This window comes from Coregonus clupeaformis, unplaced genomic scaffold, assembly GCF_020615455.1.
Source record: "Coregonus clupeaformis isolate EN_2021a unplaced genomic scaffold, ASM2061545v1 scaf0296, whole genome shotgun sequence".
In the NCBI taxonomy this organism is placed as follows: domain Eukaryota; kingdom Metazoa; phylum Chordata; class Actinopteri; order Salmoniformes; family Salmonidae; genus Coregonus; species Coregonus clupeaformis.
The window spans coordinates 351542-363337 of record NW_025533751.1 but is presented as its reverse complement, the minus strand read 5'-3'; the positions used below and the strand labels follow the sequence as shown (position 1 = coordinate 363337).

At 44.3% G+C, this 11796-nt stretch overlaps 1 protein-coding gene across 1 annotated transcript; it reads right to left on the bottom strand.

The window, feature by feature from the left end:
- Window positions 1-1483: 1483 nt before the first annotated feature.
- LOC121555717 (ribonuclease P protein subunit p25-like) lies at window positions 1484-4014 on the bottom strand. The gene is made up of 2 exons (XM_041869551.2): window positions 3753-4014; window positions 1484-3452 (listed from the first exon to the last, which is right to left on the bottom strand). The coding sequence occupies exon 2, from the start codon at window positions 3245-3247 to the stop codon at window positions 2390-2392; it is 858 nt and encodes a 285-aa protein (XP_041725485.2). The 5' UTR covers window positions 3248-3452; window positions 3753-4014; the 3' UTR covers window positions 1484-2389.
- Between the last annotated feature and the right edge of the window lie 7782 nt (window positions 4015-11796).

The window sequence follows — 11796 nt, the reverse complement described above, 5'->3', positions numbered from 1 at the left end:
ATCTCAGATTGTTCTGAAATCGTTTCTGTAGGTCGAAACAGATAAGATTAGCATTCCTGAAAAATTATTTTGTTGAAATAAAGCTAATTGATTGCACACAAATTGGCCATTTTAATTTATAGGATTGATATATTCTTCAATAAATATTGGACCATAATTCTTCCTAACAATGATTTAAGGCATGAGGAATCCAATAAAATGATCAAAAGCCACCCACGGACCCCCACACCTTAACCCAACAACCAGTATACAATATCAGTTCTCTGTCTGACAAGTAGTATGGAGCTGCTGCTTAGAGTATTGCTTATTCATCCTTTGTAATGTATTCCATGTGAATCTGGTGATGGAATTTTTCCCCTGTTCAGAGAAATTAGCCATTGAAGTCGCTTGCATTATTTTCCATAAATTAGTGTGGAAGTACACCGTTTTGCCCACTAGATGCCGCTGTTCCTGTTACTGCCACCACACCCTTTTATCCATTTTGCTTGTCTCTTGTGTTTTATTAAATGGATCACAAAATGTTCTTTGCAACTTTGGGTAGAAAACCAATAGCTTTTGCTCATTATGGAAATAAATTGTCAATCATCTTTCTTGTGCTTTTTGAGGTGGAATGACTCTAAAGTTACTTTGATAAACATCCAAGCTACTTAGTGATACATTGTCATATCTGAAATGTCATATACTACAAATTGCAATAACATATCACTCTGGAGTCAGATGTTAAAGGAAAATACCTCTCAAAAACAATATTTTTGTATTTGTTTCATTAGCCCACTGTTGATACAGTCCCAAAATGTTTTGCAAATACCAAAGGATGGTATTTTTCTTCCATGTGTAATTTAGCCTATTCAACACAAGAACTGTTACAAGTGAGAATTAGGCAGGTCTGATGCCGTTAAAGAAAAGGACATTCTTGCCTACTTCACCAATATTTTCTTTGTGTTTAGTTCCAGTTAGTTACACCTCTAAAAAGTAATTAACTTCTGAAAACACTACCCAGATTTGAATTGAGTTCAACTAACACCAAGCTACTGCAAAATGTATTTAAATTACTAGCTGAATTACAGGTAGTTCACTACTCCCAAACACTGCATAAGATATCCTCTACGTGAACCTTAGCACTGTAGTAATGGTATGGAGTTGAGTCTGCTGCTATGGTTTCATATTCTGGAGGGACACTGACTGTGTGAAGTTATATCAACCCTAGTTTTAATCCTTTTCTCTAGTGTTCTGCAATGTAGTGTTGTAATCTTAATGATAATCTGTCCCTGTATTTCAGCCCCCAGCATCTGTCAGGCTGCTTGGTTCTGGAGCTGCGTCTTATCAGTGGCCATGTCATTAAATCAGCTGTCTCTTAGACAAATTTCACTCGCGTTACTCTTATCAACACATCAGCACGCTGTGATTTCCTTTTCAATCAGGACTTTGTACAGTACTATAGGCAAGTCTGAGGGATAAAAATACAAAAAAGGCTTTTTCTGCATATAGTTTATTTGAATGTTTGGATATTTGAAAACATGATACATTTGTCATATTATGGATAGTTTAGAAATGAATGCACTTTATGTATCTAGTCCCCCCATTTGAAGGTGCCATAAGTATTTGGACAAATTCATTTATAGCGTAATAATACTCTAAATGCATTTGTCAAAACACTTAAGACACCTTCAAATGGGGGGACTAGATACATAAAGTGCATTCATTTATAAATGGTAAAACAGATATGTATGAAAATACCCTCAAATAAAAGGTGACATTCTCTACTGTCGAATCATATGAAACATTTGATCTCAAACTCAAAATGCTGGCGTATAGAGCCAAATAAAAATGTTTTGCTTCACTGTCCAAATAAATACATAGGGGAGTGTAGATATTCTCTGTATTCATTACAATGTCTTGGACCTACCTTGTGCATTTTAAGAGATTTGCAGTTGTAGGATATAATTAGGAAAACAGAACTACAATGGTCAAAAGGTATTGTCAGTCTACTGAAAGCAGAAATCTGGGCTCTTGGGTGATTGGTCGCTCTGTGTTTTGTTGTGTTGATGTTTTGAAATGTGATGACAAGTTTGCTGTCATGTCTAAGCTCTTACCGTGTGACATACAGTATGATGACATTAAGTATCTCTGGGCACAAAGGCGAACGATTGATTGTACTGAGAAATGGGTTAAATAAATACTGTATCTACAGAGACAAGCTTAGCTTTCAGGTCCTATATTGACTGACCTCTGGAGGATGGGGTGTGTAGGGTGCTCAGTTCTCCTCAGAAAGCACTGTTTTGTCAGAGTGAAGGTTCTGATTGTTTCAGCACTGTGCTTGAGTGGAGGGCAGTGCAGAATGAACTCCTCTGATCCTTCCCACTCGACTGTTTGATACCAGTTCAGTCAGTCAGTTAGCCAGTGGGGTGGAAAGAGCCAGAGTCCCCTCGTCCAGACCCAGACACGCTCTCTTAGAGTCAGGGAAACTACTGTGTGGGGACAGACCAAGAGGTCTCTTGCTGGCTGTCTGTGGGGAATCCACACCTTCTCTCTCCTCCCAGAGAGCACAGAGGGTCTCAGGGGGCTGGTAGCCGGGCTCCTGGGGGTCCAGGGGGTCTTTGGACAAAAGGATGCTGATGGAAGGGACGGTGCTGTGAACGGTCATCTCCGATGTCCCCCCTTCGTGGCTCTCCCACACCTCCCTCACGCCCTTGTAGCGCAGCTTGGTCAGCTGGTGCAGACACCCCACTTTTCTCTTCATGATCTCAGCGCATGTGATGGTCTTGGTGACGGCACGACCTGACCCAGAGAAAATGACCTGCCTCAGGCCACCGCCTCCACTATCCCCACCACCACTGACATCCCCCTGCATGCGAGCCATGGCAAAACCCATGAGGTTACGGATCTTACTACCCTCCTTGACACGCATCTCCAGCACTCCTGAGGCCAGTCCTGGGAAAGGGCACGGGCTGTCCTCCTCTGTGCGACACACCTTCTTGAACCCATCCTGGCTCGGTTTGAGTGCGGCGGGAGGTGGAGTTAGAGGTGTAGGCAGCGGCGTGGGCTGTGTGTTGGAAACACTGTTCACAGTGCAGGAGGGCTGCCCACTGTAAGGCTGAACCTGATATACTGGGCACCTAGCTGGGGTCACACCGGTTTCCATTGGGACCTGTGCATTCCCTCCAGGTCCGGTGTATGGTCTGACAGAGTCCCTGACCTGATACTGGCTCTGAATGCTGGCCACTCCAACTCCACAGCCAGAATACATCTCTTCAGTCCTGTATCTTCTCCAAGTCCAGGCAGAGTCTCTTACTCATATGGGATCCAGCATAGCAATGTTTCTTATTCTTATTCTTGTTATAGGTTTATTTTTTCTGTAGACGTCTGCAAAAGTTTCAAGGCTTCAGACAGGAATATTATCCAGCTCGCAGAGAGTGCTTTCAATGGAGTCTTTCATGCTGCGTTACAGACAGCTGAAAAAATAAGATAAACGCTGGTGGTGAATTAAGAATACAGATGGGACAATATTTCTTTTTTTAAACCATCTCAATTTCACTTCTTGAAACTGGGTTGAAAATGCATAAATTCTCAGCTGAAGTGTCCTTTCTCTTGTTTTCTCTCGATGAGCCTTTATCTTTGTAACCTGGATACTTCACTCTAACTTTTCAAGAGAAAACTGCTACTTAACACAACACACTCAATACACCTCTCACTTAGGGTTCAGATCTAGCATTGATCAGTTGGATTCATATCATCATCAACTCTCATCTCACTTTCTGGGACGGTCCAGTTGATCAGCGTCTCTTCTCCTTTTGTGGACCTCTTGGCCAAGGTGCTCTGGGGGAGCTGTCCCCCTCAGGGCTGGGCCAGGGGTGGCTGTAGGCTGGAACCCTGGGCGTCCTGCCTGGAACTCTGTGTCTCTGTCTCCAGTTATGCTCTAGAAAGTGTGCCCTCGGTTTCCCCACAAAGAGACGTAAGGGACAGGAGCTGCTTCACAAATGCTCGCAGGAGGAGTGTCTACTCTGTGTGGTTGAGGGGGAGCATGAGGGAAAGGGGGGACAGCCCTCTTAAAGGCACAGGCCTTTCATATCTCAGATGAACACTTTCCCTCCACAATAGAAACCTGCCATGGTGGGGAGGGGGGTCATGTCCCTTTAAGAGCCGGAGCGAGCGCAGATCCCGGGCAACTTTGTCAATCTCTTTAGAGGACGTTCCAGTGCATGTGTTCAATGTACATGACTGATTAAACCTGATTTCTGAAATAGAGACGCAGTGAAGCTTTAAAAATGCATTTTCGGCTGTGAAACAATGAATTACATTAGCAAGGTTATAATTGAAAGCATCATTCAAGGAGCCAGTTAAAGTCAGCGACATTCTATTGCACTGTACTTAGCCTTTATCCTATTAGATGTTTTTGGCCATTACTATTTACATAATGTGGTGTTAATGGCTTCATTGTTCAATTGGTCCACTGAGGTGCATGTCTCTCACGGATGAGTTGTTATATTGTTACCAGGTTGGAAACAACCTCTCATGATGATCAAGGACAGAAATATAGAGCCATTACTTCTAGCACCAAAGTATTGTTATGATGGGGCATGGATAGCTCTGCACATTAGTGTGCTGGAGGCACCTCCAGGTGAGATGGTGTGAAAGCGGTGACAAGTGGGCTAATAAGCAGACTAATGGGCCCTCCAACACCAGAGGAGGGCGCTGTCACACTCTCCTGTCCCGGCCCAGACAGCTGCAGCGTCTCCCAGCCCAGCCTCCTGGAAGACAGGTGGATTTGTTTTGGCCTGTGACTGACAGATGGGAAAATTGTTAAAGACAGCCCACTGAGGCTGAACCTATGAGGCCAGGAGAGAGGCACAAAACTCCTAACTATTCTCCAATCACTCCTCTGAGGGCACACACTGGGAATAAGAACCAAGCTATACTGGGACTAGTCCATGAAGGTCATGTACATTGGCGTGGGTATTATTTTGGATCCCCAAAGGTAATCAAAGAAAATAAGGAGGTCTGTTGTTTCCATGGTGTTATTTAAATCAGTATTACATGTTGTATTCTATTCCAAGTTTCTATGATTGAGAAGCACCATTTCTTCACCAACGAAAATCCAGATCACCAACTGAGAACACATTTGCCAATACAGATTTTTTGGGTTTGTGCACAATTTTGTTTATTTTCTCACCAACAGCTTTATTATAGACAACGTGTGCGTAGCTCAAATGCATGGGACTGGAGAGCTATTTATCATCTGAACCCATTCTACACACTGCTGGAGACATAGCAACAAATGTCTCTGTTTTCTTTCTACTCGGATATAGAGAAGGGGGAGGGAGTTGGGGGACCAAACCAAAGTGATCATTCTGCTGTTTGGGAGAAATTACCCTCATCAGTCATCAGGAGATGCACAGCTGCCTATGGAGATCTGGTTATGTTACTGCATAATAAACTTGGAGGGAGGGAGAGAGAAGAGGGCTGAATTAAGTGCACAGAGGTTAAACTACATGATAAAAAGCTGCCAGTAATCACTCCCACTTCACAACCTGTTTTTAGAACCACATCTGAACCTCAATTTAACCTGAAAAAGCTTTCTGTTTAGGGAATATATAGATTAACAAATCTGGTGTTCTAAGAACTCAATGTGTTCAATGGCGTTGCTCTGAAAAAGCAATTTCATTTGACGTGTATTTGAAAAATAATGATCTATTCTCTATTTTCTAAATGACTACATGAAAAAATCATACATTTCCATCGAACTGTATTTGTACCTTTTTGAGAGAGAGGAGCTTTTAAAATGGTGGTGGTGTTTAATGACGGAGAGAGCAGTAGCAGCTCACGCTTGGTCACTCACCCTCTTACACCTCCTCCACGGCTGCCCTCTGCTCCCACACCTCTCCAAACACTTACTCCTACCTTTATATGTCCTCCTCTGACACCTCTGCTCTGACTGCAGGCAGGCAGGCACTCTATCTCTCCCAAACACTGTTCTCTGACCATGTAGTTTACTCCACCTACAGTTTCTCTCAGCCTTCTCTGCTGCGTGTATACCAGCATTTATTCACCCACAAAAACAATTTATTCTTAAAGACTGTGACAAATAGCAGTTGTTCTGTCTAGCTCCTCTCTGCTTACCTTGGATGGCATAGTTGCTGGTGTTATGAATTGTAACGTGGACTCTGTTTTGTTGCTGTACTAACTGTAAGTCGCTCTGGATAAGAGCGTCTGCTAAATGACTAAAATGTAAAATGTAAATGTACTGCAGAGCAGTTGGAGAGGGGCTTGTGCTGCTGTCAGAACTGCACACAGCCTCACAGTTCTCGCTGTGCCAGCCGCTCGCTCGCTTTACGTTAACCGCAAGAGTTTCACGGTCATCAACCAATGCTGGCCTGGAGGCTGTCATTTCACTCAGTGTGGAGCTCGCCCACGGCTCTGCTGCCGTTCTGCCCCACAAACTCCCAGCCGGCCTCGGTGGGGTACAGAGTTTCTCTCTCCACACACACACACACACACACACACGTGCATGCTCAGCATAAGGCAGGCCGTTTCAGCAATTACAGGAACATGGCAGAACACAATGAAGCAAGGTCCCGCCATCAGGAGGGAAATAGAGAGAGCTCAGGAAAAATGCTGATGCCATTAATAAGAGAGTCTGTGAGGGAGGCGGACGTGTCAAATGGCGATAATACTAAGGTGTCACTCGTGACTCCATGATGTGGCTAAATTGCATATTTAATCTCTCTTTCTCTCACTTCCCCGCCATCTCCTTCTCTTCTCTTCTCTTCTCTTCTCTTCTCTTCTCTTCTCTTCTCTCTCTCTTCTCTCTCTTCCCTTCTCTCTCTTTCTCTCTCTCTCTCTCTCTCTCTCTCTCTCTCTCTCTCTCTCTCTCTCTCTCTTCTCTCTCTCTCTCTCTCTCTCTCTCTCTCTACACGCACAATGACTCCTCTCTTCCAGCCACTGCTTTCTCCTCGGCACTGCAATGCAGATGTGAGCAGGAAACTTTCATCCAAGGATAGAGAGCGAGAGAGAGAGAGAGAGAGAGAGAGAGAAAGGGAGTGTGTGAGGGAGAAAAGGCCAAGATATAGAGGGAGGGAGGGAGAGCGAGGTAGAGAGAGAGGAGTATTGTGAGAGGTAATTGACAGAGGGAAGGTGATTTAGTGCCACCAAGAGGGTGTAGGCAAGGATTAAGAAAGTTTCAGTACATAGAACAAAGGAAAGAGAGAAAGTAAACAAACCATAGCACAGAAAAACAGACGGGGAAACTCTTGATTTCTGCCCTGCTAGAGCTGCCCCGGTCAACTGTAAGTGCTGTTATTGTGAAGTGGAAAGGTCAAGGAGCAACAACGGCTCAGCCGCGAAGTGGTAGGCCACACAAGCTCACAGAACGGGAACGCAGAGTGCTGAAGTGCGTAGCACGTAAAAATAGTCTGTCCTCAGTTGCAACACTCACTACCGAGTTCCAAACTACCTCTGGAGGTAACGGTTTCCATGGCTGAGCAGCCGCACACAAGCTTAAGATCACCATGCGCAATGCCAAGCGTCGGCTGGAGTGGTGTAAAGCTCGCTGCCATTGGACTCTGGAGCAGTGGAAACGCGTTCTCTGGAGTGATGAATCACGCTTCACCATCTGGCGAATCTGGGTTTGGCGGATGCCAGGAGAACGCTACCTGCCCCAATGCATAGTGCCAACTGTAAAGTTTGGTGGAGGATGAATAATGGTGTGGGGCTGTTTTTCATGGTTCGGGCTAGGCCCCTTAGTTCCAGTGAAGGGCAATCTTAACGCGACAGCATACAACGACATTCTAGACGATTCTGTGCTTCCAACTTTGGCAACAGTTTGGGGAAGGCCCTTTCCTGTTTCAGCTTGACAACGCACCCGTGCACAAAGCGAGGTCCATACAGAAATGGTGATCAAGATCAGTGTGGAAGAACTTGACTGGCCTGCACAGAGCTCTGACCTCAACCCCATCAAACACCTTTGGGATGAATTGGAACGCAGACTGCGAGCCAGGCCTAATCAGACTGCGAGCCAGTGCCCGACCTCACTAATGCTCTTGTGGAATGGAAGCAAGTCCCCGCAGCAATGTTCCAACATCTAGTGGAAAGCCTTCCCAGAAGAGTGGAGCAGCAAAGCAGGGACCAACTCCATATTAATGCCCATGATTTTGGAATGAGATGTTTGACGAGCAGTTGTCCACATACTTTTGGCCATGTAGTCGTCCACATACTTTTGGCCATGTAGTGTACCAACTCTGTGGAGCTATGAGGAAACTAAATGTTTTTCATAAATGCATTTTCTGGATCAATTTTAAGCTACTCCCTAACAATCATGCCATCCCAGAAAACATTTCCTAATGCTTGACATTTTGAATGTGACATTTAAAGAGATGAGTGAAGAGTTGAGAGCTGTTTTTCGCTGCTCTGAGGTGCGTTTGTGCACTATGTTTGATTAACTCCACGGACTCTAACTGTAATTGGCAGATTCTACCTGTTAATGGCAAACACACACAGGCACAAACACATGCTGTTCTGTCCAGCCCCAGGCTACAACTAATGGATTTTATTGGAAATGTTTGATCAATTAAATTAAGGGAAATTAACATGCCGTGTGAAACAAATGCAAATAGCTAATGAATGGCTCCTAGCAACTACGAGCTAATACCAGGAGTTCCATTTAGAGACGTAACAGTGCTCCAAATTTGAAGAAAAAAAAACAACACAACTAAAAAACAGATGAGGAGCAGTAGTGTCACCGAGAACAGCCAGTCCTAACACTTAACGTTAAGCACCATCAGAGGACCAGCCTTTCTGATAGAGATGCTGATTAGAGCCCTACAGATGAAGGCAGCCCTCTCCCATTAAAATTAGTTGTTGTTATCCTTTGATGGCTGATCTACAACAGCAGCACAGGACAAAGCAGTGGCCCAGGTTGTGGGTGTTGTTAGTCTCCCCAGAGGGCTGCCTCAGTCATAAACACTCTCCTGACACTGTTTCCAGATGGCCACGGCCCGATACTACCCGAGTCCAGTGCTTTGCCACTTCCTGCCGAGCACATTCGTACTGGGTCACTGCTTCCTCCGACACGCTACGCACTGCAGAGGAGAGGAGTGTGGCTAATCCTACCCAGCATGCCACACTTTGGAAACTCTAAATGGCATTTTTATGTGTCTATGGATGGAACACTGTGTGTGCGTGCGTGTGGACTGTGTTCCAAGTGTGTATCCTCAAGGCCTACTGTAACCGTCATGTGGATTTGCTTCAGTAGGTGAATGTTCTTTGGTCAGTGTGACCTCTTCCAAATATTCTGTCACATGTTTCACAACCCCTAGAAAGACTTCAGAGTGTAACTGCAGTAAAGCTTCAAAAGACCCGTCGTGTGCAGACACGTTTACAGGTCCAGACCAGATTTGTCCCGTTTTTAATTGCATCGGAGAGCAATCATTCTCTGCCCCACAAATCCTCTGTAAAGCCGCAGCGCGTTACAATGGAACCATAATTGCAGGAGTTTAATTGCCTGCCAATGTTCTGCTGCTCTCAGTCCCTGCTAGCATTGGAGAGCTTAATAATTAGAAACAGGGAAAAATTAGGTGGCAATTTTGTGTTGGCAATTATCATAATGCAAAAGAAGTGCCATTAGTATTGTTAGCCCCGCAGTATGGCATCCTATGAAACTTGTCCTGTGCCCCTACTCAGCTGCTGGAGACAACTCTTGATTTCCCTGTAGCCTTTGCACCCCCGCCATCACTGATTTGGTGTTTAGCCTCTCAGAGGATGCAGCTCATTGGGCGGAGACTAGTCAACTTCCTCAACTAAAAACATCACTAGCCTCAAGTACTATGAGGATGATTACAGCGTTAGACCCTTGTGTCCATATAGGTAAACAATTAAGTGTTCATCCATTTGAGAGTTAAACCAAATGTATGAGTTCTACCTCAACTGAGATACACTGAGTGTACAAAACATGAAGAACACCTTCCTAATATTGAGTTGCACCCCCCTTTTTGCCCTCAGAACAGCCTCAATTGGACTCTACATGGACTCTACAAGGTTTCGAAAGCATTTCACAGGGATGCTAGCCCGTTGATTCCAATGCTTCCCAGTTGTGTCAGTTGGCTGGATGTCCATTGGTGGAACATTCTTGATACACACAGGAAACTGGAGCGTGACAAACCCAGCAGCGTTGCACCTGGCACCTACTACCATACCGCGTTGAAAGGCACTTAAATATTTTGTCTTGCCCATTCACCCTCTGAATGGCACACATACACAATCCATGTCTCAATTGTCTCAAGGCTTAAAAATCCTTCTTTAACCTGTCTCCTCCCCTTCATCTACACTGATTTGAAGTGGATTTAACAAGTGACATCAATAAGGGATCAGAGCTTACACCTGAATTCACATGGTCAGTCTATGTCATGGAAGGAGCAGGTGTTCTTAATGTTTTGTACACTCAGTGTATATACAGACAATATTATATTACTATTATAAATAGCAACACAACTGAGAGGATGGGGAATTAATTTCATTGTTAAGCTAGATTTATTTGCATTTAGCTGTACCAGGGAAAAGTCCCTGGGCAGAAAACAAGAAGTGTTCATAAACAAATGAAAAAGAAAATGACTTTGGTATGCAGGAAGTCCTTCAGCATTAAGGTTGGAACAACTCTCTGCGGCTCTCAAGCAATCAAGCGCGGGGATTTACACAAGATTTTAATTTGGATGCATTATCCAATCCCTCTCGGACTGAAAAGCTGGCAATTGCTTAGACAAAAGATATGCACTGATAAGTGTTGAAGGTCAACAAGCTGCAACAGTGAAGATATCAGCAGTTGGTCCACAACAGAAACACGTAGCTACACACACACAGCCACAAAATATAAACCATCAGACTTCATACCTTACATGATAATCTCCACACACATCCTACAGTGAGTCTCTGCTCTAACTCTTAGATCAAAGCTTATGATCAGTCCAATGTTTTTGTTTCACAGAGTGTTTGAAAGCCGCTCGGCACATGGCTTACACTTCCTCATGCTGCTGTGAAGCCCTAAAGCTAAATGAGGGTCTGTGTTAAGAATAAAAGAAGGATTAAATGAACAACACTGTCTGAGGAGAGAGGCAGCTCTTTCAGCATACTGTATGGTAGGTGAGAAAGAATATTATTGCGCTTTTTCTCATCGCCGACGCATTATTGAATGGCCTGTACCTTCTCTCGCCTCAAAGCATTCTGCTGATGGAATCAAAATCCCTTTCACAGATTTAAATGAGGTGTGCTCTGCTGTGAGTGGTATTGGAAAAGCATTTGTCGGAACGGAGCCTCACAGAAGCATCCTTAAATACAAGGCAATCACCGTCTAACACAGAGACGAGGCAGGCGGAGAGGTGTGCCCAGACTGCAGAGTGGAAGAGGACAGATGATTATGATGGTAATAAGCAATAAACCAAAACAAAGTCATCCCTGAATCCCTCGCTTTTCTCTCTGCACTACCCAGCAATATTGATAAGGCCTTTTTTACAAAATGGGCTAAGCTACAATTTAAAAGTCATTTCTCATTATTTGCCTTGAATCCATGTACACACACTTTCTAATCTGTCAAAGCCTTGATTGGGAGCAGTAGTCAGAGAGCCACATCATGCCTAACATGCCTATTCAATGTCAGCTGTGCATACCTTATTACAACCATCAGCACATATTGACACATTCAGATGTGAAACTCGGCACACGTTTCTTCTTCCTTGCTGAGCTTCTGGTCTACATACTGAGGATATTTTCAAGGCATTTTCCCATCTCAGAGATAATGGACTGGTGCAGATC

What these genes read in the sequence shown, in the direction of transcription:
- LOC121555717 (XM_041869551.2), bottom strand. Translation starts at nt 3,247, where the DNA reads ATGTATTCTGGCTGTGGAGTTGGAGTGGCCAGCATTCAGAGCCAGTAT.